The 26,140-nt window shown below is 52.0% G+C and overlaps 1 protein-coding gene across 3 annotated transcripts in view; it reads right to left on the bottom strand.

The window, feature by feature from the left end:
- Positions 1–26,140, bottom strand: part of Synpo (synaptopodin) — a 55,088-nt gene that overhangs the window by 18,256 nt on the left and 10,692 nt on the right. For 2 of the 3 annotated variants that reach the window (XM_023715271.1, XM_023715273.1), the window contains exon 1: positions 11,027–11,188. Coding sequence is in view for 1 of the 3 variants with exons in the window: in XM_004631305.2 (XP_004631362.1) it covers positions 16,362–16,737 (376 nt within the window). In the remaining 2 variants the exon portion in view is untranslated. Of the gene's footprint in view, positions 1–11,026; positions 11,189–16,361; positions 17,006–26,140 lie in introns of those variants that run through there. The other variant, XM_004631305.2, reaches the window with a different exon arrangement.

The raw sequence follows: 26,140 nt of genomic DNA, 5'->3' as shown, positions 1-26,140 counted from the left end.
ATGTCAAGTAGAAATCACTTTGCACACCTACAGGGTATTTAACTTCAGCCATTGCACAAACCTCCTTCTCCATAGCTGCACAAGGCTGGGCTCCGTCTTTCCCTCTTAGCCGCCGCTCTGGGTCTGGTCTGAAGCCTCTGTTCACAAGTCAGCACTGCCCATTCCTTCCTCTTTTCTCCCCAGACACCTCCATCACCCCCAACTGGCACAGAAGAACCCAGCATGGTCCTCTAGCAGCAGACAGAAGGAGGTTCAAGTCCCTGAGCCACTTTGGGCCTCAGTTTATCCTTCTATTCAAAGTGGAGGTTGGACTGGACCGATGATTCCCAAAGTGTGGTGCCTTCACCCTTCCAGTGGAAGCAGAGAGGACTTTGGGTGGAACTCTCATACTTAAAATCTTATCAGTTATGTAAGTTTCAAATGAGTGCTGGCAAATGGGGTCTCGGGTATATTACTGTTTAGGGCAAAAGTGGATGCTTCTCTTCACTAATTGCATTCACTAAGTAATGCAATTAGACAATATAAAGAAACTAAGTATGGGCGGTGCCTAGACTCATGCATTTAACTAATAGTATTGCACACCAACTAAAGGCCAGGCACTGTTCACAGCCATGAGGAGAAGCAGACAAATCTGTGCTTGCACTCCAGTCGGGGAGCAAGATAATCAATATACAAGTCAGCTGGTAAATGCGACAGAGAAACATAAAGCAGGGACAGGCGGCACAGGGATCTCATGGTGCGGGGAGCATTTGTCTAGGTAAACTTGGTGATCAAAGTGGGAAAGGGGATGTGGGAAGTGGTGAGGCATGGTCGAGTCTAAGGGCGGAGCCGCCTGACAGGTAGTGTCAGGATCCTAGGCAGGCTACACCTGGCAGGCTTGCGGATGGCGCTCACAACATGCAGATGAAACAGGAATAAGGAAAGTGTGTTCTCTAACTGCCCTTCTGCTCCTGATGTTTGGATCCCAGGGTCCTGCTGCACTTCAACCATTTGTCTTCTACCACTTTCTAAACATACAGATTAATTTCTCTTTTATCTTGGAAGATCCTTGCATGCACATGACATACCCCAATCACTTGGCCCGTCACCTCCCTTGCCTCATCCTCCCCCTCAGCTCCCAGACGTGCTGCTTTCTTCAGACCCACCCTGCACAGCACAGAGCATGCTCAGGCACGCGTGACTCCAGGGTGCGGGGCAGACCCAGGACGGTGTGCACACTGAGTCCTGCAGGTGTGCACAGAGCCTCACTGTGCTCAGGTGGGGGGAGGCAGTGTGCACACGCATCACCCTTGCCTGTGGGAGGAGGCTCATCTCCTTCCCACCAGCCTGCAGGTCTTCAGGTAACCCACTTACCTGACAGCTGTCGCCACCAGGGCACATGCTACTGCAGAGGGGAAAATGCCTCCCAGCAGTTTCAAATTCTTTTCTCCAGAATCTCTGTAGCTCAGCCACAGTCTCTTTTTTCTAGAAGTACAATAAAGTCTTATGCCCAACTTAGCTCAAGTCCCAGGGGATCATGTTGCTGTGGTGAATGTCCCCTTTTCTACTCCTCAGGCGATTTAACAGAATAAGCCATCTCATGTGCCCAGCACAGATCGTGAGCCTTACCAGCCGCCACCAGCAACATCACTTTTCACACACAGCCTCCCAGTTTCATTCCCTCACAGTACACGGGAAGGACAGACTAGGAACCGGAGGCCTGGGTTTTAGCTTCAACTGGCTCCAGCTCCACGGGGAGCCTTGGACAAGTCCCTGCTCTCCTACCCACATCAGAAACTTGCAGGTATATTAGAATTCTCAGGGAATGTGTTCTACACACATCCCTAGGATCATAGAATATGCATATTTTCTCAGAGGAGTTCTGATGCACAGCCAGGTTAGAGGCCCATGGACCTTTGGAACTTACAATTTTACAAATAAGTTTATTTATTTTAAGTATTATTGATTTGATACAGGGTCTTGCTATGCAGTAGTGATCCTCCTGTCTCAGTCTCCCCAGCACTGGGATTACAGGTGTGCACCACCGTGCCCATCATGAGGTACCTGGGGTTGAACTCAGGTCCTTGTGCTTGCCAGGTAGGCACTTAGACTGCTAAGCTCTCTCCCCAACCCCCAAATAAGTTTATAGTTTGTGAACATAGAGGAAAATGCCTGGAATGTGGTCTGGCACATAGCATGACTCCATAACATTAATTGCAACTGTAATAAAACATATTTATACACACAGTTATATACTAGCTCTATATCATCCCTTTAATATACACAACACTTTTTCTGGTTTTCCTAGCACTTTTCATCCCTCAGGGATAGAGGCAGACCAGGGAAGGTGATACCATTTTACAGACCAGAAAACTGAGGCAGAGAAAGGCCGAAAAACCTGCCCAAGATCTCACAGTACACAGACCTTTGCTCCCAGCTAGTCCTCCGCACGTCTCCTGATGGGCTACCTCGGGGTCTTATCCACTCATCCTGTAGGAGTTGGATTTCCAGCCCACAATGCAGCTGACCTTCCATTCCAGGTTTGTGAAAACTGGACACACAATTTCCTTAGCAATTCAGGGTTCACTAAGAATGGGCTGCCCTCAACTAGTGAATGTCCTGTAAGGTAAGGTCCCTCCCAGTGTGCAGTTCTGGGGCTTCCAAAGCCCTCATGCTACATATAATCATTTGCTCTACAGAAAATGGTTGTTTTGCTCCAGCCCCTCTTCAATCTGATCACAAGCCACAGTGGCCTTTAGCACGCCTTTATCTGCTGAGCTTCAGCTTTTGCCTCTGCTAGAGATCCTCCTCATTTTCTTGATGCCGGGTGGTTACACGAGTGAGCTCACACGTGTGCACAGTACCTGGCACCAGGCCCTGCACATATGCTGCCATGGTAGTGAAGTGCACTGCCTCTCTAACTGACATGACTTTCTGGAAAGCAAGAGCGTGTTTCATTCATCGGCCCACCCACTCTGCTGCACGCAATGTGTGCTCAATAAATGTGTGCTAATGAATGAAGAAATGACTTTACCAGACCTAGCTGACCACTGTATCTCATGACTCATTTCCAAACTGCAGGGCAGGTGTCTTAGTTACTTGTCTCATTGCTGGGACAAAATACCCAACACTCAAAATTAAAAGGGAAAGGGGATTATTCAGCTCACAGTTTGTAGAGGTTTCAGTCCATAATCGGCTGGCTCCAAGGCAGGGTGGCATGGCAGAGAGATCACAGTTCATGGTAGTAGATGACAATGAAAGTAACAAGAGCAAAAAAGGGGAAAACAAAGCTCTCTCTGCCCTTTTTATTTTACCCAGACTGCTGGGATTAGGGTGGTGCCAATCCAATCAGTGGGCTGATCCAGCAACCACACAGGCTTAATCCCAACACCCTTAATCCTAGCACTGAACCATGAATCAATCACAAACTCTAGATTAAGCTACCTCCGGGAAAGCCTCATCTAAAAGTGCATAAGGCTTTGTGGGGACAGCTAGACACAAAACGTAACTGCAGCAGCTATGGCCAGGACCAGAAGAGATAATGGATGGTTCCGAGGAGTTCTGCTCCTCTCTGTACTGCCATGGTGGTCATGAAGGGCACACCATGAAGCTGTGGCCCAGAAACGCTGTGTGTAATCCTTTCAACTCAGAAGCATTAATAATGTACTAGTATGTTCCCTCCTCACTACCCTGACATGTTAAGAGTAGCACTGGTAGCCAAGTGTGGTGGCACAGGTCTATACTGCCAGCCCTGGGGAGGCTGAGACAGGAGGATTGCCATGAGTTTGAGGCCAATCTGGGCTAAATAGTGAGTTCAAGACCAGCCTGAACTACACAGTAAGAACTTGTCTCATAAAAGAGCAGCCTTAGCTATCCTTTCAGGGATTTCAGAGAGAGGGGGCCAAGACACCAACATGGGACAGCAGGAACCATGTAATTGGACTGTGGCCTATCAAGTGCCCTCCCTGCAATCCCACCTTCCACACGCCCACAACAGAGTACCCTGGATGTCAGAGCTGAGAGTGCTCTTAGAGATCACCTGGTCAGGAATTCTCAAGAGACAAGGGACGGGGCTGAGAAGATGCCTCCCTCACACTGGTCCTGCCTCTCCTCTGATGACAATCCCGAAATCTCTGCCTTGCTGCTCGCTGTGAAGTGGGGAGGATGAGCGACTACGAGTGGGTAGGTCCCCTCTCACATTTTCGCATGTAAAACTTTGGCGTGGGAAGAAGATTTTGCAAACTTTAATTTTTTAAATCTAAAAATGACTGGCCCAGAACAATGACTTAAGCATCCAGGAATCAGCCAGGGATGTTGTTAAAACGCACACTGATTCAGGTCCGGGGTTGGAGCTGAGATGCTGCATTTCCTACTCACTTCTGGATGTCGCAGTACTTCATCCACAACCCACACTTTGTGTGCAGAAAAACTAGAGTATTCCCTATTCCGAACATGGGGATACTGAGGCCCCAAAAGGAAAAAAGGCATACCCACAAACAGACAGCATAGCTGGCCTCAGAGAACAAGCAGCTGGACTGCCGACCAGGGCTTTGGCCTTGGGGGGTTTCGGGTGGCTACAGTTGCTGGCCCAGGAACACGCCCTCCGCAGCTTGCATGCCAGGCTTCTGGGCCTCTATCGCCCTCCCCGAGGCAGGATGCATCGGGTTGCCCTTTGGATGCAAAAGTGACGTGAGCAGAGGCAGACATACATTTGGCATGCTGTCATCCAGGAAGTAGTCGGGTGTAGAGGTCATGGAGGGACTATCAGGCCTGGCATCCAAGGGAGTGAGGAGGCAGCACCAGCCTCCAAAGCAGTGCCATGGAAACAGCTCCTTCCCAGAATCTCCCTCAGGCCCTCTGGGGCTCCAGGCCTGAATGACAGTGCCCACCCCCAGGTCTTGCCCACAATGCTGCAGCCTCTGCCTGCCGTGTGCCACATGCCCCCCTCACATAACCACCCCTCCAGGTGCTGAGCATTCTTGGGACAGGGTTTCACTGTGTGGTTCAGGCTGGCCTTGAACTCTCACTATGTAACCCAGGCTGGCCTCATACTCATAGTAGTCCTCCTGCCTCAGCCGCCCAAGTGCTGAGATTACAGACTTGCACTACCACACACACCAGGCTACGTCCCTTTCTTCCCATGCCCCTCAGCCACACCTTTCTGACCATACTTCTTATCTTTTAACTCTGTCTCCAGATGTCATCTCAGCCTGAGAGGTCACATTTCCATGGCACAACATCCTCCGCCTCTCCTCTGAGCCCACATCAGATGTGCAATCCCATGGGTGTTTTCTTTAATGTCACTCTGCTCTGCCCTTCAGGGCTGTGGCTAGGGATTAGGAAATACCTGTGGCCTGGGAGAAAAAGCAAATGAATAAAACCCTGCTCCCATCTTCACAGCACAGACTCCCACCTCCGCGACTCCCTGTGACCCTGCTCAACCTAGAGAGTTGTACAGAACTGAGATTTTTCAAAAAGATCTGGCCCAGGCCGCTGCTCTGCTAGTTTGCAGCTGAGTGGGCTCTGTGGGCCATGTCACCTCTCTAAGCAGGGTCCCCACAGACATTTGTCAGAGAAGAAATCTGGGAAAGGTTTCAAAAGCCACAGCGCACTGTCATTAACATCACTGCTCTATGGATGCTTGAGGCCCAGAAAGGGACAGTCCCTCACTATGACCACAGAGCCCATGTGCAGTGACTCCAGACCTCCCTGGCACCACTGAAAGCCAACAGCTGAGCTTCAGGCCCACCCAAGCTCCCTGAGAGTACCATCTGCAGGATGGGCAGGGAGGAGGAGGGAGAGAAGAGGGCCCAGAGCCAAGGGGAGGTGGGCGGGGCCCTAGCAGGAGACCTGAGTAGGGCCTGGCAGCTGGGCATGGGGGAGCCAACTGGCTTAGGCTGGGAGGTGGCAGGCTTGTCTCTCATGCGCGTGACAATCTATTTTTTAATCAGTACCTTTCCCATCCCCCAACTCAGAGTCCTCCCAGAGGGCCCTGGATCAACAACCACCTTGATCTGGCCTAGGCCAGGGACACCTTGGGGATCAATGGAAGGGAATCAATCAAGGGCTCCCTAAGTCCCATCTCTCCATGGGGTCCACAAGTCCCAAGGAGCCCAGGAGGCAGGACAGGAGGCCCAGGAAGGAAGAGCTCCACCTGTCTGTGCGACTTTGGGCCTTCCCTGGGCTCTCTGGCCTCAGTTTCTCCGTCTGGACAGTGGTGCGGGTGCGGGTGTGCCAGACTTCATGAGAGCATCACAACTGGGCATCCAGTCACTCCTCACAACAGTGCTGATGCTCACTCATCAGACCCTGGCACGGCCTCCCATGCCATGGCGCCTACAGGCACAGTTAATCTCCCTGACCTACTCTTGGGGGAAGAGCAGAAGGGAAGAAGAGAGGCAGGGCTAGCTCAAGCACTCAGAGCACCGGACCCCAAACCTGGTGGGTGAGGCTCCCCACTCCAGGGCCTGAGGACAGAAATTACTAGAGTCCAAGAGGAAGGATGCATGTTCTCTCAGGCAGGCGGCCTGGCCCTTCTCAGCTTCTGGTACTCCATCTAAAGCAGGAGAGACCGTAGTGAGTTCAGTCTCTGAGGCCAGACTGCCTGGGTCGGCACCTGGTCACTGACCAGCTCTGTGATCCCTGGAAGCTCACTTCTCCAGCCTCTCTGTACCTCAGTTTCTCAGGAATAGCCCAGTAATATCAGTAATACTCCTTATCTCCTGGAGCCATTGGCATGTGAAGAACATTTGTTAAAAAAAAAAAAAAATAAGGGCTGGGGAGATGGCTCAGTAGAATAAGCACTTGTCTAGCAAGCGCAAGGGTAGGAGTTCAATCCCTGGTTCCGCCAAAAAAAAAAAAAAAAAAGGAGAAGAAGAAGACACATCAAATTGAATTAGACATATCAAATTGAATTTTAACAGGCCAGGGAGATGGCTCAATGGAATAAGTGCTTCCCTGGCAAGCACAAGTGCCTGAGTTCAATCCCTGGTTCCGCCAAAAAAAAAGAAGAACATTTGTGGCACATAGTAACAATAAACTATACTTTTATGTAACTGTTTTTTTTTTCTTTCAATCTATCAAGCACTCTTAGTCTCTAAAATATTTTATTCTAGAGGATTAGACACAAAAGTCTCATGTCAGACTACTGTCTTCTTTATGGACTCATCCAGCTGCCCCTTCCTTGGCATCTGACACCACAGGCCCAATTTTGGGGGGGTCTACTGAGCTCTGTCACACCCATGAAGCCCTCAGATCCTCACTGCTTACTTCACAGTAACTCAGAACAGAAGCTGAGGCCTGAGGTAACAGGTCCTTTGCCCCAGACCAGCACGGTCCAGGCCCTTTCACTGCGTTTGGGCTCATCCTGCTCCTCCTCCCACCACCTAAACCTGTTCCTGGCCAAACATCAAAAGGTAATTCACACTGAGGCCCAAAGAGTCTGGGGCAAGAGCCCATCTCCCCAAAAGGGCTTCCAATTTTAACACAGATCAACCCATGCTAATAGTATTAATAAATAGAGGCTTATTTTTAAAGCATTTATCAACTCATTCCCTTTTCATGACAATAGGACAAGGGCCTATTATTGCCTGTTTCATAGATGAGGAAGCCAAAGTCCAGAGAAGTTACATAATGTACTTAAGATCTCCTGGCCAGCCAGCCAGCAGGGAAGCCAGGGGTTTTACCACTGCATCTGTGAATGGGCCATGAAGGAGTAGACTGACTTGTGCTCCACCTGCAGCACCCAGGGAGACCGGGAGGGCAGGGCAGGGCAGGGCAGGGCAGGGCACGGTCAGCACAGCACCACTCTGGCCAGCCTCATGGAGTGGAAAAGATGAAGCTAGGGTGGTGGAATTTCATGCAGCAGCCAGTTGGTAAAGATTTCATTCCAGAGAGAGGGCTTTGTGTAAGCCTCTGGAATTACAGAGCCTGGGGGCTGTTCTCATATGGACTCCTCCTCTGGCCACCCTTGGGGCAAGTGAGTCCGGCCAGTTGACAAAGGACTCTGTACAGACTCACTGTGCCTCCCCACAAGAAGCCCAGCCCCCACATGCACCAGATTTCTAGCTGAACTCCTTGGGGTCTGCAGGCTACAGCATGGCAGGAATGGAGAACCAAACCTACACCCAACACCAACCTTCCCTCCAGCCCTAGGTTAGACCATTTCCCATTCTCTGCAACATCCTCCTCCCAAATCCCCACCATGTGTCTGGCTCCAGGTCCTCACATGCCTCCTCCACGAAGCCTTGAACACCCTCAAATAACGTCCAGACCTCAGTTCCACTGTCACTTCCCAAGAGAGGCCCTCTGGAGCCAGCTACCTGAAGCAGCCCCTCCCCTTCAAGCTTAACAGCAGGACTTTTCTATTTGTTTATTTATATGTCTTTGGTACAGGGTCTCACTATGCAGCTGGGACTCATGATCCTCCTGTTCTCAGTCTCCCCAGCACTGGGATTACAAGCGTGCACCACCATACCAGGTCTCACCCGGCTCAGCACACCTGGGGGAGGGGGGGGGACCAGAGCGGCATGTGGTGCAGGGAATCGAACCCGGGTCTCTGCACTTGCCTAAGCAGGTGCTTAGTCCACTGAGCTATTTTGTCATCCCTAGCAGGACTTTTCTTCATGCTATTTTTACCTCTGAAATGTTTTTGCTGATTTATTTACTTCCTTTCCTCCTGTCTTATTCCCTCAATTAAAGTGCAAGTTCCTTGAAGGCAGGGACCTGTCTATCCTGCTTACCACCATACCCCAGCTCCTTAGAACCCATTTCACCCCACTGCTAGCCAGGGACACAGAGGTTCATACAGAGGGAAGGATTCACTCAAGGTCACACAGCAAGTGGCAGAGGTCAGCCTGGCACTGCAGCCTAAGCACTTGGCCCACCCCCACCCCCTCACTAGGCCCTTGGCTGCCCTATCCAGCCCCTGCTCCTCATTACCCTGGGGCCAGAGCAGGAGGCCTGCCAACAGTGCCCCTCTACTCTGCAGGGGGCTCATGATGCCCCTATCCGGGCAGCACTGCCTGCTTCCCCTCAGTCCCTCCCTTCCTGGCATGAGCAGCTCTGATGAGCTCATGTCTGGAAGCCTGGGAGCCATGCTGAAGGAAAGGGTGCCTTCCAGGTCAGGGCCCTTGGCCTGGAGGTGCGTTCAGCCTTGGAGGGGGGCAGTCCTGGCAAGTGCTGACCCCCACCCAGTCTCTTTTGGGGCTGTGATATGGTCTCTGGGAAGCACTCAACCACCCTGGGAACCTGGCTTGGGGGAGGCTCCTTCTGAGCTTCTCCCCTCACTCTAGATGCTCCAGGGACACTTGTGCCCCTCCTACTTTCCAGAGAGTTGCTCTTTCCCAGGGAGAGGGCCCTGCAGTCTACCCACATGCAGGACCACTCTGGGAAAAGCTCTTCTTCCTTGACCTCAGTCTCTGCAGCTGGAAAATGAGATAAGATAAAATGCTGACCAGAGAGGGTAGCTGGGACCCAGGCACATGGATGCTATAGGTTTGGTCTTCCCCCTACCTTTGGGACAGAGTTTAAGACAATAGCAGTGGACAAGGGAGAGAGGGAGTTAAAGACCTTGTTTTAATCATAAAATGTTGACTCCAATCACAACTTAAGTGCTAGCTGGGTGTTGGGGTGGAGGGTGGGTCCACTGCTTGTAAAGGGGCTGCACGCCAAGCTAACACAGCAGCAAACGATACATTGGAAAAAAGTTCTCTGAACATCAAATTGGAGTGATCCTAGCACATCACACTGCATATAGAAACTGAGCACCAGAGATGGGAAGGAGCTATGCCAGGGTCTTGCGTGGAGAGGCAGGCAGAAGATGCTCCTTTGGGGTGGTTTCATCCTACTACCTAAGGTAATATAGTAAAGGGGGCAAATCATTTAGTTTGGGCCTGTGCCCCCAGGATGGGGGTTGGACCCAGGCTGGTGACCAGCAGGTTGGTGCCAGCAAGGCTTTCTAGTCCCTCACCTGGGGTGGGGGGGGAGTGTACCTCACCCCAGCAGCATCCTATCTCGCCCACCCTCCAACTTCCCCTGCAACTAGGTCAGGCCCTGTCTGCCCCTCCAGTCATCTCCCTCACTCTAGATGTCACTGCTGTCTCTAGTGCAGTCCGCCACCAGGGCCTACCCTAGCAACCCTCTCCCAGGGCCAGCGAGGGAAAGGGTCTCACTCCAAGACCACACAGACAGGTGGTTTATCCCAGTGCCACCTGCCACTCAGGACAGTTGCGAGGGAGGAAAGGGCTACATGCTGCTTCCTCCTCAGTTCCTGTCCCTTCTAGAAATCCCAGACATGGAACACAGGAGGGTCCTTGTCCCCATCCAGATAAGCCCCTAACTTGGGGAAGGGACCTTCCCCAGATTCCTCAGAGGTCCTACCCGGGAAGAAGGAGCCTCCCATCCCCCACCCCACAGCGCGACCCTGCCTTCACCCAGGACACCTCCAGACCCTGGGTCCTAGAGCCAAAGGGGCAACAGTCCAGGTGTCGTGAGAATTTGATGAGGAAAGCTCAGGAGTGTCCTCTCTCCACAAGGCACCCTGGAATGGCTTCAATTTACCCGATTTACCTAGGTGGGGCCCGGCCCTCACAGCCAGACGCACGCGGTGCCCGGATAGGTGGGGGTGTCTGCCCAACCCGGGCGCCCTGCCGCCCCCACAGGCGCCCACGGGAGTCCACCCGCGCAGAGCCCCACCGCCGTTCTCCCGGCTCAAGTCCCACCCCCGATTCTTCCAGAGCAGACTGGGGTGCTGACCCGGGCTGCGGCCCCCATACGCCTGAGGCTCGTGGTCCAATCCGTTAGCGGAGAGGGACGCGAGGGCTGGAGCCCCCGCCGCCCAGGGGAGCCGCTTCCCAGGCCAGGACACTTGTCTGCCTCTGTGCCTCCACTATACAGGTGGGGAAACTGAGGCCCACATTGCAGAAGCAAGTTGGCAAGGTCACCCGGAGTGCGGGGACTGGAGCCCAACGAAGCCACCAGCGCCGGGCGGCGTCAGCGACTGCGCAGGTGGGGAGGGCAAGGCCAGCGCCCCTCACTCACGACTCACCTCTGGCGCGGCGCAGTCCCTGAGCTCCCGGCGCCACCGCCCGCGCACACCTGGCGACGTTGGTCCGCGCCCGGTGCCCCCTCCTCGCCGCCGCCGCAGCCCAGAGCGCGGCTGGGGACCGGGAGCCCAGGCCAGGACCGCTCACTCCTCCGCGCTCCCCGGGGCCCTAGCGCCGCCCCGCGCCCCGCCCCCCCCCGCCCGCCCCGCCCCGTGGTGCGACTCCCGGTTGGAGGGCCCAGCCTCCCGCTGCCAGCGGTACGCCTTCCCTCCTTCTACCCTCCCTGTCATGTTCTCTGTGTCTCTAGGTTTGTCAATCTAGAATCTGCACCTTTGCTCACGAGGTGTGTTGCCATTTCGTGTTCCCATTCTTTTCTCTCCATCCACCCCACTGCTAACCCCTTCTGAACCTACCTGTGGCTCTGTCCCCAAGGGTGACACCGCCTCCCACCCAGATGCAGCACCTCCTCCGGCCCGTGCTCCCTAAAGCCTTCACCTCAGCCTCTGAGGCCCCAGTCATTCTCCTTCGGTAGGGCACAGGTACACAGGGCTGAAGCGGGCCACTCCATCACACACCAGCCTGCTGCAGCCCCGCAACTGGATCAGTGGTCAGCAGCAGGTTAGGGATGCCGTGTGGTCTCGCTGGGGCTGAGTGCCCATCGTCCCCTGGAAGGCATGCCATTAACATTGTGCTGGGAACAGCCCTGTCTGTGCCTGTCCAGGGCAGTGGTCCTTGCACATCAATACATGGGGATGCCTGTAAAAGCCCATTTTCCCACACTCCTGAGACCCTCCCTGAGGAGGGGTAGTTGAGCTTGAAAATAAGACCACTAAACAAGCACCATTCACACAAGTCGGACCATGCTTGAGAAAGTGGTAGCCTGGTTTCCATGGAGTTTCCCTGAGTCTCTGCCCTGTTCTACCAGGGCAAGGAAACACCCTTCTGTCCTCTGCATCAAGAGTAGTGTTTAGGTTTCCACACAGGAAGTTGGAAATGTGTTGAAGTATGTCCACTCCCCGCTCAGAAACACGGGTGTTGGGGTTGAGACATTCCTTGTCCCCAGTGGGCAGGCTCAGAGGTGCAGGTCTGGTGACAGCCGGCTCTGGCCTCTCCCATCCCTTGGCCTGGCCTCAAGGGCTCCAGAGAGTTCCTTTGACCTTGTGGCTGCTCTTGTCCTATTGTACCAAGGTGGGGGACAGGAACTGGATCCTGGAGATTGTCACCAGGCAGGGTGCTGCTTACGCTGAGCGCATGTGCTGGGGAGTAGCTACAGCAAAGACGGTGGAAAACCAGGAAATAAACAGTGTGGGTGAGAGGGAGAGAGAGGCTAGGATTACTGCGTGGGTGGGTATGAAAGAGAAAGAGATGGGGAAAGAAAGGAGGAGAGAAAGTAGCTCAGTCTTTATGTAGGTGTGTGGCAGTGGGTGTGCAAGAACAGATACACCTGTGGGACAGACTATGAATGCAAGAGAGCTTTTGCAGTGTAGGTGTGAAGCAAAGGAAAATGGAAAACAACATGCTTTCAGCCTGTACCTGCAGGAGGAGACGGACAGCCTGCATGAGGAAGCATGCACGCCTTGCTCAGTGTGTCCAGGTCATGCTGTACCTCTGCAGTCAGCCTGACACATGTGTCCCCATGTAACAGGCATGATGGGTAAGGGACCCTAGGGACCATGTTTGCCCATGTCCATCTATCGCAGGGCTGTGTGAACATCTGAGGCTCTCACGTGTGTGCAGATATGAAAGTCCATAGTGTGACAATGCTTGCATGAGAACAGGTATATAGACGTCCTGGGTGTACACATGTGTGTCTATGGGTGCAAGTGATTATGTCTGTGAGCGCACAGAGCCCTGCTGCAGCCACTGCAGGGTGGGGAGTGGGAAGGGCAGTGGGCAGCTCCCTGCCAGCCTCCTGCTCTGCCTCGCCTATCTCCCAGGAGCCTGAGGAGCAGGCCCTCTCCTTGGCCAAGGAACCCTGTCAGCTGTGTCTGGGTGCAGCTCCTCTGCCTCAGTCAGATGGATATGGCCCTGGCAGGCCTTATCTGACACCTAGCCCCTCGCCCCTCTGCACACCCGTCCTGAGGCTCAGAGCCATGTCTGCTGGACTAGAAAGTCCTATAAATCCTCTAGACACCCCACCCCTGAAACAAATGGCTATCAGCAAAAGAAAGCTTGGACCACAGAGGGTCCCTGACTTCCCCGGGGCACCTAAGGTGGCCAAATCTCCCATGTGTTCTTAGAGCCTGAAAACTTTTTCCACCTCCAAGTGGGAGGAAGAACACAACCTCCTCGCTCCTCTCTATGACTGCCCAAAAGCATAGTCCCAGAACTCTCATGGTTCAAATCCTGCCCCCCCCCACGGGTTGGAAGACTGACAATTCATTTAAGCTTCTTATACCTTAGTATAAGCTAACTTATACTAAGCCAACTTATAAGCTAACTTATACTAAGGTAACTCCTCTGTAACACACAGATAACAAAATCATTAATTTCACAGGGCTTTTTAGATGAGATGTTATAATACCTACAAAACATTTAAGACACAGCCTGGCAGCTGAACTGGGATGTCTGGTGTTCCAGCATTTAGTTTTACCAGCAATTTATGAGTGACTTTGGACAAATTGCATAGCATGTCTGGGCTTCAGAGACTCCATGTGCCCAGTGACCTCAGTGAGCCCTGCTAGTTATGGCCAACGGCGACTCTGAGAAGAGGACCGCTTCAGGTCTCTTAGTGAGCTGTGATCCAGTGAGTGCTTGGCGGAGGCCTGCTCATGAGCCCAGCATTACACTTTCCTTCCCACAGATGCTTTCCCAAATGGCAGGCGCTGGTAGCAAGAAACTTGAGCTCCAGGCTGCTGCCCACCTCGATTCTCTGCAGCCCGTCCCCTTTCAGCCTGCCCTGCTTGACTGGTACTCAGATCTTGGAGAAAAGATATCAGTGCCACCTACCTCAAATACAAGTCTTTGCAGTACCCAAGGCAGCAGATGCCATGGCCAGTAGCTAACACTGCACTAGGCAGAGGTGGTACAACTGCAGAAGGTTGGGTATAGTTGCCCAGAGATTCTTATAATCTCGGGCAGAGATGGGAGGAAGATTTACAAGGAAACTGTAAGCCACTAGTAACCTGGCAATGCTGTGGGCTTTTCTGTGGCTCTCCAGGCAGAGGAAAGGGACTCCGGCTCCACCCTTTCCCCAGGGAGTAGGAAGCCCTTATTGGCTGTGACCCAGGACCACCTGGACTCTCTGGCAAGATCCAGCTTCCTTCCTGCCCTCACCTCTGAGAAGCCTCCCCTGTTCATGCTGTCCTCCTGAGGTCACTCCTGCCCCTTCTGTCCCTAGAGTGTTTGGGCCAGAACTCGATGGTCAATTGCATGGCCATTAAAGAGAGACATGACTGGGTTGGTGAAAGCCAAAGGAACACAATAGGCTTCCATGTGGGTACAGCCTGTTACCTTGGGCATGCAGTGTACTACTCTAAGCCTCAGCTGTCTTGCCCATAAAACGGGGAGAATAATTCCTGCCTTGAAAGGCTGTAGTAAAATAAGGAGAATGAGACCTCCTGGTACCCTAGCTCGCTGTGAGATGTGAGTGGGGTGCAGTAGAGATGATCCTTGCTTCTCTCCTCTCCATCCACAGTCTGTTCTACTCTGCATGTCGACAAACAACACTTATAATTCCAGCAGAACACAGGCCCCACATTTGAAGCGCCAAGGTTGAATCATGGTGTAGGAGCTTGCCAGCCCCACATCTTGGGCAAGTCACTTATAGTCTCTGAGCTTCAGTCTTCTCCTTTGTATAATGGAGATAATCACTGTGTGTCCCTTTGAGGACACTGCCCTGAGCTCAAGGGAATGGTACTACAGCTCTTGGCACAATGGGCTTGGCACATGAGGGCTCAGCAACAGCTGTCGTACTGTCGAGCTAATGATGACCATTTCAATCCGCATCCCTACCCAGAATATTGTAAAATTTCCCACACACCGCCACATCTGAGATCATTACAGCCTCACGGCATCTCTATCCAGTAAATAGGCCTTATGTTTTTAATTTCTTTTCACAGGTGAAAAAATGGAAGCTCACCAAGGGGAAAGAATTGACTAGGGTTTGGCCAGCAGGCTTTAGGTACAGAAGCAGCAGCCCTGTCTCCTGACCCCAGTTGGCAACTGTTCAGGGAAGGGAGCAGATCCTGGGGTCTTTGGGGTCCAGAGGACCCACATTTGCCTCACAGTTCAGAGCTGCTGAGTCTTCCTGGGTGCATCCTCCTGGCCCCAGGGGCATTAAGGTCTCTTGTTTGTCTAACCCAGCTCCCTGTATAACCCAGACCTGGGCAGAAACTGTGTCCATGGGGGAGATCAGAGCCTGGAGAGAATTATTTCAGAAAGCAGAGTGGGCGGGAAGGCTGGTGAGATGCCAGCCAGGGCGTTAGCAATGCCTGCAGAGAAATAGCGTGTTCCTTCAGTTTCCTGACGCACAAGCCCTCCCAAGACTGTCTCCCCCACGCCCTGCACCCCCAGGATCTACTGGCAGTGGCTCCTGCTGAGCTGAGCATGGCCCTGCTCACGTCTTCCCCATCTGGACCCACTTCAGCGTTTCCATGGCCCGGCGGTGGAGGTGATTCAGCGTGGGTTTCCCGGCCCCACCCTGTTCTGCAGACTACCTCACCCACCCTGCAGGAAAATGATCCCCACTCCCTCCTTCCTTCCATACCGCACATGGAGCTTTCTCTGTAGCTGTCATTGGATCCCAGTGCCACCCGGGTGACATGGCCTTTGCTTTGTCATCTCTAACAGATGGGAAACCGAGGGCTAGGGGCAGAATGTTGGCCCACCTCAACCCCTACCACCTGGGGCCTGCAGCGCTCTCATTCTCTCCAGGGAGATCCTTCTTAGCTCAGAGGCATCCTCTCTGCCCAGCCAACTCAGCGACAGTAGTGACCACATCTGTCCTGTCTGGTGTTGCATCCCAGCATGCCCAGGTACATCTAATTTTGGGTCCTGCCACAGCAGCTGCTTGGGACCTCATGGTCACTTATTACCACTAACAACCAAAGGGCAGGTGAGAGTGAGGAATGGGCTCTTTTCCAAGCATGTGTGATAATGTGGCTTTGTCCCTATGCTTCCTCACCTGTCTTCTTCAGCAGATACAGAAGCAGGGTTAGATGTGGTTCAGCCGGGGTGGCAGACAACTGGCAGCCATCCCTATCTCTCCACAGCTGTTAACCTGGGCACACTCATGAGATGAGATGGATTTATTACCCATCACCGGAACATATGCCCAAGGCAAATGTTAAATCTCTGGGGTTTCCTGTCTTTCTGGAGAGAAGGATGCTTGCTTACCTGGCTTCTGGCCCACCCTGAGCTCAGGGCCAGTGCTGGGGCTGGCTATCATCACCCGCCGGGCTGTCACCACATCCCAGTCCTGGCTGACCCTGTCATCATACTGGGTCTCCCGTCGTGCTTCGCTGGAGCAGCTGGGTGGCCGAGTGCCCAGCACTCTGGGCAGCTGTGGCAGCCCTTGTGTGGCTCTGCAGGTCACCTCATCCTCTTCCAGCTCCATGAGCCCCACCTCTCCCTGCAGGCCCTCCTCACTGCTGCTCTCTTCTGCCTCCAAGGCCAGGCACCTGTAGCTCCCATCAGGGATCTGGAAGCTGTAGGGGGAAGGTGTCCCTTTGCTGGCCCCAAGCTGCGAGGGTGGGAAGTGAGGGCCAAGCATGATGCTCCCTTCCTTGGAGACACAGAAAAGCCAGCAAGGCTGGGGTTGCAGCCACCTGTGTGAGCCCTGCTCTCTGCTCCCCTTGGCAGCCTCCTCCAGCTCTCTGTAGATCTGTCTTCCTCTGCTGATTGATCCACAGAGCAGAGGCACGGTCCAGCTGAGAGGTAAGGTAAGGTCTTCCTGGTTGGCCACCTGGTAAAGTGGTGGCCCCCACACCTTCTTAACACTTCTTGACCTCTGGCATGTGAGTCCCTTCAGGGCAGGCTATCTGTATGGGCAGAAAAGAAATGCACATGAGACAGCTCACTGGATGTCCTGGGATGAATTTCTGGGATCTACCCATCTTTGTGCAGCCTTGAGAACTGCCTGGGTGTTGGAGTTCAGGACCTACATTTCCATAGGAACGTGTTTCCTCAGCTTCAATGACAAAGCACTTTAGATTTGTACCATATCCTTCTGCTACCTGACACTGTTGACTTAGTATTTTCCCTTCAACTTTTAGTAATGGGCTTCTATTACTTGAGACTTATCTTGAGCAATAATTGCAGGAAAACCACAAGTATACTGTGCTAAGTCATTTTTTCCTGCACATTAAATAAACATCTAGTTATTTAAATACTTATCTGGGCACCACCTAGAAAGAATTCTCTTACATTCCATCAAAGGTCCACACACCACAGGAATCACAGGAATTGTAGGGTGAAGGATAAAAGACTGGGGACAGGTACCCCATGAGGAGGCTGTGAGAGACAGGATGACGGGGTGCTTACAGGCTCTGGCTCTGAGTTAGAATACCAGATCTGCCACTTGGGAGGTGGGCTCTAGCGCCACTTCCCCAGCACTAATGTGTACTATTATTATAAAGGTTGAGCATCACTAATTTAAACCCCCCAAATTCTGGGGCTGGAGAGATAGCTCAGCGCTCTAAGTGCCTGCCTGGCAAGCACAAGGTCCCAAATTTGTCCCTGGCACTGCACGCCATGCGAACCCCAGAACCCTGGATGTGCCATGTGGGCCCAAAACCTGGCATGGTGGCACGTGCCTATAATCCCAGAGCAGGGAAGGCTGAGACAGGAGGATCACTATGTATTCAAGCTGTATAGGGAAACCATGTATCAAAAACAAAAACAAAAAACCTAGATTCTCTCCAAACCCAAACTTTTTGAGCACCAACATGACACCACAAGTTCACAATCTGCTCCTGATCTCGTGATGCGCCGAAGTCAAAACACAGGCACACTAACAGGCTATGTACAGTAACGCCTCGGTTCACGAATGTTTCTATTTGCAAACAATTGGGTTTGCAGACAAAAGTGTTGGGCACAGTTTAGCTTCTGTTCACAAACTCTGCACTGGGGGACCAACACAACCTCAGCTATCTTCCCCACTCACGCACAAAGGTAGCCATCTTCCCCCAAATCGGAAGACAAATTTTTTTAAGTTTGTAAACCGAGGTACCACTGCATACAAGGTGCATATGAAACATAACTGAATTTCAAGTTTAGACTTGGATCCCACCCCTGAGCTAGCTCTTCATTTGTATACATGGATTCCAAAATATGACCGACTTTGAAATCTAAAACATTTCTGGTCTTGAGCATTTTCAAATAGGAGACACAGAACACTCTCCAACTTCGTGTCGTGTTAAGGAGAAAATAAGAAAATGTACATGGAGAACTTGGCGCAGCTTCTCAGCCATAATTTAACATGCATTGGCTATTCTCTCGTTCCACTAAAACTTCTTGTGCTTCTATTTCAGATTCCATGAAAACCGCCGCTGCAATGAAGGGGATAAAGGCGGTATGGGGGAATCTGGCGCTTGAGGATTTAAAATCTGGTGGGAGAGCCATGAATGATAAGAAAAACAACAATTATATAATTACGTATGAATGTTAAGAATGATGACAATTAGGAGAGGGGCTGCAGGCTCCCTCTAGGGGGCTGGGAGAGCCGATGGACTGACTGACGGGAGAGATGCCTGGGGGTGGACGGGCTGGGCTGGGAGGCAGATGGAGAGTGGGAGTGGAGGAAGGGGCGGAGCCTATGAGACAGCACCACTTCCCAGCTCGGCTACAGAGTGATGTTGCTAATAAAGATTAGGAATAAATGGGAAAGAGCCAGGGCTCAGTGGAGCAGGAAGATGAGAAGTTTGCTGTCTTGGGATTCCAGGGAAGGTGAGCAAGGGGCAGTTTTACTTGCCCCTTGGGGGTCTGCAGAGCGGAAGAGGGTTCCAGATGAAGACAGAGGCTTGGAACTCATTTGTGAAGGCAGGATGAGTCCCCAGGCTGGGCAGAGAGCACTTAGAGCAGACCTCATGGCGATTACACTTGGGAGGAAACCTTGGAATGATCAGATCTTGTTTAAAGACTTGATTCTACGACATTTAGCTGTGTGAACACTCAGAATCTCACATAACCTGTTGCAAAATGGGGGAGAAGCATGCGAGAATCCTGAGCCCTGAGCACATCTGTGGACATGGATAACGGCCCTGGGCTGGCTTCAGTGACAGTGCCCACACCTGTGTCCCTGCAGAGGTCAGGCCCCCCACTGCAGCCCTGACCCCTAGCAGAGGCTGTGCCAGGAGTTTGGTAGGCAGGAGGAGAGATAAGCCAGGCGCTAGGGAAAATCAGAGCCAACCAGGGGAAAGGCAAACACACATCAGGATCAGATAGATAACCAGGCACCTGTTACAGCAGGAAAATTGGGAGAAAGAAGCCAGCCTTGAGCCCAGGGGAAGGATGTTAGCTGGGGACACTAAGCACCTACTCCATCCTGGGATATTCGCTTAGGTTATCGCTGTAAATTCTCACAGCTCCCATATGAGACAGATACTTGATTATTACCCCATCTCAGAGGTTAGGAAATTGAGGCTCAGTTAGAAAGTGGCAGGTCTGGGATCCAAACTTAGCTCTGTCTCCTTGACCATGAACCAGGACACAGGGGTGCAGAACACATGGCTCCAGGCTCTCATTCCTCTCCAGCTAGTGTCACTCTAGCTGCTGCCAGCTTGCTGCTGTCTGAGTTTCAGACTCTCATGAGGGGCCAGTAGATTCCAGACTCCTGGTTGGCTGTGTGAGGCAGGCAGGTGCCTTGTGTACTGGACTCAGTTTCACCAAGGGCACAATGCAGGCTGAGGCAGCCCATGTGGAGGGGCTGTGGGACTCGGGCGTGGCAGGATCTTGTGATGCTCAGCACTCGCAGCCCCCAACCCACCCACCACAGAGCCAGATGGAGAGGCAGCAGGAGTGGGCATGGGGCGGGGGCAGGGCTCTGACTCCCCATGCAGGCCTCGCCTCACGCTATCCCTGCTTCTGTTTTGCTGTATTTGATGGTGGCCACGGTTTCCAGGAAAGACAAGAGAGGCGGAAAAGTTAACTTTCCGCCACCCACACAAATATTTTTGGCTGGCTTTGCCTCCAGGCTGCCAAGCCAGGAGGGAGGGGTTGGCAGGAGCACTCCAATTCAATTCTCTCCCGGGGAAGGAGGACTCCCCACCCTGGGGGAGTCAGCCCTCCCCAAGCCTGAGCCTTGGAGCAGCCCCCCACCCCCAGCAGCAGCAACTGGGACCCAGGACCCGTAGCAACAGCATAGCTGCCACTTTCTGAGCAGTGCTGGTGCTGGACTGAGAGCCCCTTACCTAACACTCCTCTAAGGAAACTGAGGCACAGAAAGGAAAACACAGTATGCAGAGCGTGTGGGGTGTGAGGGGCAAAGCAGGGTAAGGCTGCTGGGGTCTGTGCTTTTCTGTACTTCCCTCAGGAGCCTGAGACTCTGACTCTAGGGACCCGCAGTCCCTGAGGCTGCTGAGCAAAGATGGCAGGCCCATCTGGGTGAGGTGGGCCTGCAGGCCACAAAGGCTCACCCAGCTTACTAGAAACAGAGAGCATTCTCTGAGGCTCAATTGCATGCCTGCCCACATCCATACCCCTCATCTGGCCGCAGGTGCTGAACTCCCGAGTTTTACCACTGTGTTCTCATCTCCAGGGCCAGTTCTGAGGCCAGGTTCAACTGCAAGGAACAATACTGGAACCCAGGAATGCCACAGGCCAAGAGAGCAAGTGGTATGGCCACAGGGATTTTCAGAGGCCCTGAGACCTGGAGGTCTGACTGGGCACCTCTGGGGCCTGTTGTTGGCTTTTGACTGGGTGAACCTGGAGACTGTGGCCTTGGGACCTTCATGTTCTTTCTGCTGCTATGTGGTGAGGAATGGCCCAGGCTTAGAGTCAGAACCAGGTTCAAATTCTGAGCCCACCTCCCAGTGAATGCCTAGCTTAGTCTGCCATTATTCTGAGCTTCTGTTTCACTGCAAAATGGGGCTTAAAACAGGATTTTCTTCCCAGGGTTGCTGCAGAGATGAATGGACAAAACAGACTCAGAACTTTACACTGCAGAACAGACTGCGTTTCTGTGCGCTGCTCACCTGCCAGGCTTTTGGATGCTTAGTGAACCCAGCATTTGGGCCAAGTGCTTGGCTCACGCAGGCTGCAGTTAGTGGGCAGCCTCCCTTGGGGTCCCCACTGGCCAAGAGAGTAAGCAGTGTGGCCGCAGGGAAAGGGAGAGGAGTGTGGGGTGCTGAGCACAGAGCCCATGATGTGACCAGAGTCCAGGGTCCTCATGTCAGCTCCCCCCTTGACTCAGTCATGCTAGGAAAATCTCAGGACCTGAGTCTCCAGATACCAGACAAAAGCAGGCTGAAGGGAAAACTAACCCAGGAAGACGATATCCTCATCCCTCCAAAGGCTCTTCCAGCAGAAGTCTTTCGAGCTGACTTGCCACCTGTAGTCTCACTTGTCTCTGCACTACATGGGACATGGATCCATTTTCCTAAAGCATTATTTGAATGTGTTGCCTGCTGTATAAGAGCATTCTCTAACTCACCACTGCTCACAGCACAATGCAAAGGCACAAGCAAAGGGAAAAGCAAGTTCAAAGGAAGATTTCATGGTTCTTGGCTGAGGGGAATGAAGGAAGCTTTCCTAGGGGAGATGACCTACAAGACCCAGTGAAGGCGGCAGGGTGGGACAACTTGGGCTTGCATAGGTTGAGGTTGGGGTAGATATGCGAGGGGGAGGTGGGTAAGACTGGAAAAGGGACCAGACTGTGATAGGCTCTGTGTTATGGTTTGTTATCTAGGTGTCCCACAAAGCCTCATGTGCTCATAGGTGGGGCTTTTTGGAGGCGGCTGGATCTAGGGTGAGTGTTGCTGGGATCAAGCATTGGTTCATGGTTCACTGTTAGAATTAAGGCTATCCTATGCTGGGTGTGAAAGCTACCCACACTTAAGGGACCGAAAGACAGTCATTGCTGTTTGTCACTTACTGCTTGTGGCCTTGCTGTTTTGCTGCCTTCTGCCTGCCATGAGCTGTTTCTCCCTGCAGTGCCCCTCTGCCATACCAGCCTGCCTTGGAGCCATCCAGCTATAAACTGAAACCTCTACAAATTGTGAGCTAAATCACCTTTTCCTCCTTTAACTTTGGCTGTTGGGTATTTTGTCTCAGCAATGAGAAAAAGTAAATGAGACAGTCCAGTTGCCTGGATTTTCTTCTTGACTAAAGAGACAATGTAGCGGGCAAGGTCAAAGTTCTGTGGGTTGGGTCCAAAGGCTTGAGCAGGAGGAAGAGACCAAAATAAGGACTAACAAACAGGGATCCTAGGGACAGGAGCATTCTGGAACAACTTCCTGAGTGCCTGGCACAGCGCCAGGCACACAGAACAATAATGATACTAATAGCTGGTCATGAGCTTTTTATTATGCCAGGTGCTATTCCAGGTACTCAGTGTGCACTGACTCATCTGAGCCTCACCACCAGCCTGGGAAGAAGGTGCTATTATTATCCCATTCTACAGATAAGGAGGTTGAACTGCATGGCCTGCCAAGCTCACACAGCTAGCAAGTGGCTGACTTAGACCTCACATCCTGATAATCTAGCTCCAAATAGCATTCTTGTCCTCGGGGCCGTCTGCTTCAGAAGTGGAAGTAATTACTAAGCGAATGAGTGAATGGATGGATGGATGATTGAATGAATGAGACAGTGAGAAGATGGGAGGTCGGAAGGGCGAGAGGATTCTGTCCCGTGCCTTGGTACATTGCCTGGCACCGCGTAGCCGCCAAGTACATATTTACACGTTAAATGTGAAGATGACCAAGGGATCGACTACCCGTGCAGCCTACAGTGGAAATGGAGCTGCCCTGTGCAATGGGCACAGAAGGCTGGGGTGCACTGCCCACCCCATCTTGCCTGGCAGCACCCTTGGCCTGAGCGTGGGCTGGGGAGTTGTATCTACTGTCTAGAACTGAGCTCTTGTTCCCTCTAGGAAAAGAGCTCCATGCATCCTCAAGAATCTGAGAATGTGTTCCCTTTAATGGTTCTCTCTTGGTAGAAGCTTTCTTCCTCATGGCTCCAAGGGGCAGTCCCAACCCTTCCAAATTCCAGACTATGAAGCAGAATGGAGCAGTGCATCTGCCGTTACCTCTATGGTTCTTAGGATAGTCACTTTTCCTTTTACTGGGCCTCAGTTTCTTCTGCTGTAAAAGGGCCTGGGGTATGAATATTTAATAAAAGAGTCATACTCAAGGTAGAACACTAGCCAACCCCTCCCTGTGCTTGTCCCAGTGTCCTGCCAGCTTGGTGATCTAAAAGCCATGCATGGCAGCTGGGTCTCGCGATAGTTGGGACTTTGGATGAATTACATCATCTCCCTGCATTTCAGGGGCCCACTTGGCAGAGGTGAATTCAGTCATTCATTTCTTGTTTCGCTCCTTCAGTGCACATTCCCTGAGCGCCTGCTATGTGCCATCACTATTTTAAGCCCTGGCAGTACACAGTGAACAAAAGAGAAAGAAACTGCCCACGAGAAGCTCATGTTAGTTGGGGTGGGCAGATAATAAATAAATAAGAAAGCATATCAGATGGTGCTAACTGGGTGGAAAAAATAATTAAGCAGGGAAGGGGGCAGGGAGTGCTGGGAGGCATTATACCAGAAGAAGAAGCCGTGAGGAACCTTGACAGCTGCCCACTTTGCTTTGTATGGTGTATGCATTTCAAGTTCATTAGTATGTCAAATTTTCATATGGAATAGTAAAAAACAAAATCAACATTAGGTGGCCAACTCAGAAAGATAAGCCCTATAAATCCTTGTGAGATGTGTATCTTACACTAATATTTTGATTAATGTTTAGATCCATTTTAGAACCCTTGTATTTCTCTATAAGCATCTCTTCTGTCTAGGCCAGAGTGGTTTTTGTAACCTAAATAAACATGATTTCACACATTAGCATTATTTCTTTGAAAACATTCTCTTCCAATTTCATTGAATTGATAGGGTAGCTGGGGATTTAGCTCAGCAGCACAGCGCCTGCCTGGCAAGTGTGAGGTCTTGTGTTCGATTCCCAAGAAGTACCCCCCCAAAAAAATCAATATTTAAATTAATAGGGTACCTTCTCTCTACAGAATGCATGTTATCAATGAGTTTGAGAATAACAATAACATCATAAAATTGCTGTGTAATATGGTGACCCGTGCAAATCCACAATTAGATGCAGCCATTGTCATGATAGTTACTATTTTTGAGAAGGAATGAGTGAAGACACAACGAGAGCTACCACCAACGGAGCATTTACCGAATGCTGGTCACTGCCCTGGGTCCCCTGGCATCTTGCTCACTCCTCGCGGTGACATCACAAGGCCAGTTCCTGCTACTGGTGCCAAGTAACAGATGAGGGGATGTGGCTCTGCAAGGGTGGTCTCTGCCCACAATCCTAGAGCAGGGAAATGACCACGCTACAACCTGACAAGTGTCAGAGCTGGGGTGGTCCCCAAGGCTCTCTAAGGGCCTGGAGAGATGTCATTTCTAATAGTACACAGAACGTTCCATCTGTCCTAGCTCTGCCACACCCCCTGAGACCTTAGCCGCATCCACCCATCAGCCTCAGTGACCCTCACTGCACAATGACAGGGCCAGTACCTCAAAGACCCCTTCCAGCTCTGAATCACCTGTGATCTCTGGGGGACCCAAGTATGGTCCAAATGGACTCACTGAGAGCAGCCTACTCAAAAAAATCAGCTAAATCCCCTGCACGGCACATCTATTTCTGCCCTGCTGGGTTTATAAATACATGGGCCAGGGAACTAGCTCTGGCAGAACTGGAGAGACTGAAGTCACAGCTATAAATACAAGACCTGCCTGGCTGGGGTCAGGTGGGAATGTGGTAGATCCAAGTCTGGCCTGGAAAATCATAACTGGGGGTCCTACACACCACCTGGTCCCCTCTGGGAAACACAAGGAAATGGAAGTCCAGATGGGGAGGCACTTGCCAAGGCCATTAGGTCAGTGAGCATCAGAGGCTGGCCTACAGCAAGTGGCTTACTGGTCCACTGGCCCAAGGGCTTAAATGAGAGTAGCCTAGTTCAAAGAAGAGCATGACAGTGTGATGGAAGCTCATAATAGAAACTTAGGCTGAGGACACACTGCATTTTACATGTTGTATGTATTGGAATGTATATATTTCATTAGATAAAAGGTTCTGAGACTAAGGATTTGGAAAAGTCAAAATCCTATTTCCCTGCCACCCAATACGACCCTCTGCTCACCATGCAGAATGGTCAGCCATGGAAGAAGCTGGCCATCCCAACTCCACAGCCAGCCATACACATATATTCCCACTCTGACCTGGGATGTCAGTTGGCTCAAGAACAGGCCTTGGTGGAAGCAGTTAGGCCCTAGAAATGGGCAGGTTTATCGCCTCTCGGCCTTTTGGCTAAGATCAAGTGTAGAAATGGGCAGGTTTCTGTCTCCCCCTAGAGAACCAGTTGTAAGCATTTATCAGCACCACACTGGGAGAAGCACGGGCAGCAAATCCCTGCCCCATGTTGCGCCCTGGCTGGCTGACCCAGGCCAGTCCCTTTACCCCAGTGAGTCTCCACCTTCTGTTTGGAGTGGAGACCCTGGCCACACTTGCAACACAGCTGCTTGGGTCTGCCCCAGCTCGTGCCCCAAAGACAAGCTCCCAGTTCCCAAACTTGTCCCCACATTCGAGTCACCCAAGGATTTAGCATATGTTCCAAAGCCGTGGCTCTTTTCAGATGACATAAATCACAACTTCTAGTGGAAGAAGTGGGCATCAGCCTCTTGTAATGCATCCCAGTGATTGCCCTGAGCGGACCTGGGTGGGAGCTGCTAACTCTTGGCAGGCATTCATGAGCTGCCCCAGAGCTATAGAGGGAAGAGGACAGTGCTGACTCCTTATCCTGGTCTGCTTCTTAATTCATGAGATTTCATGAAAAAGATTTCTATTAAGAATGGTGGATGTGGGCTGGAGAGATGGCTCAGTGGTCTAAAGCACCTACTTGAAACAAGCTTGGCAAAGCACAGGGACCGCGGTTCGATCCCCCAGCACCACATG

The sequence above is a fragment of the Octodon degus genome, unplaced genomic scaffold, assembly GCF_000260255.1.
Source record: "Octodon degus isolate 3935 unplaced genomic scaffold, OctDeg1.0 scaffold00040, whole genome shotgun sequence".
NCBI lineage: Eukaryota > Metazoa > Chordata > Mammalia > Rodentia > Octodontidae > Octodon > Octodon degus.
This window is presented reverse-complemented; position numbering and strand designations above follow the sequence as displayed.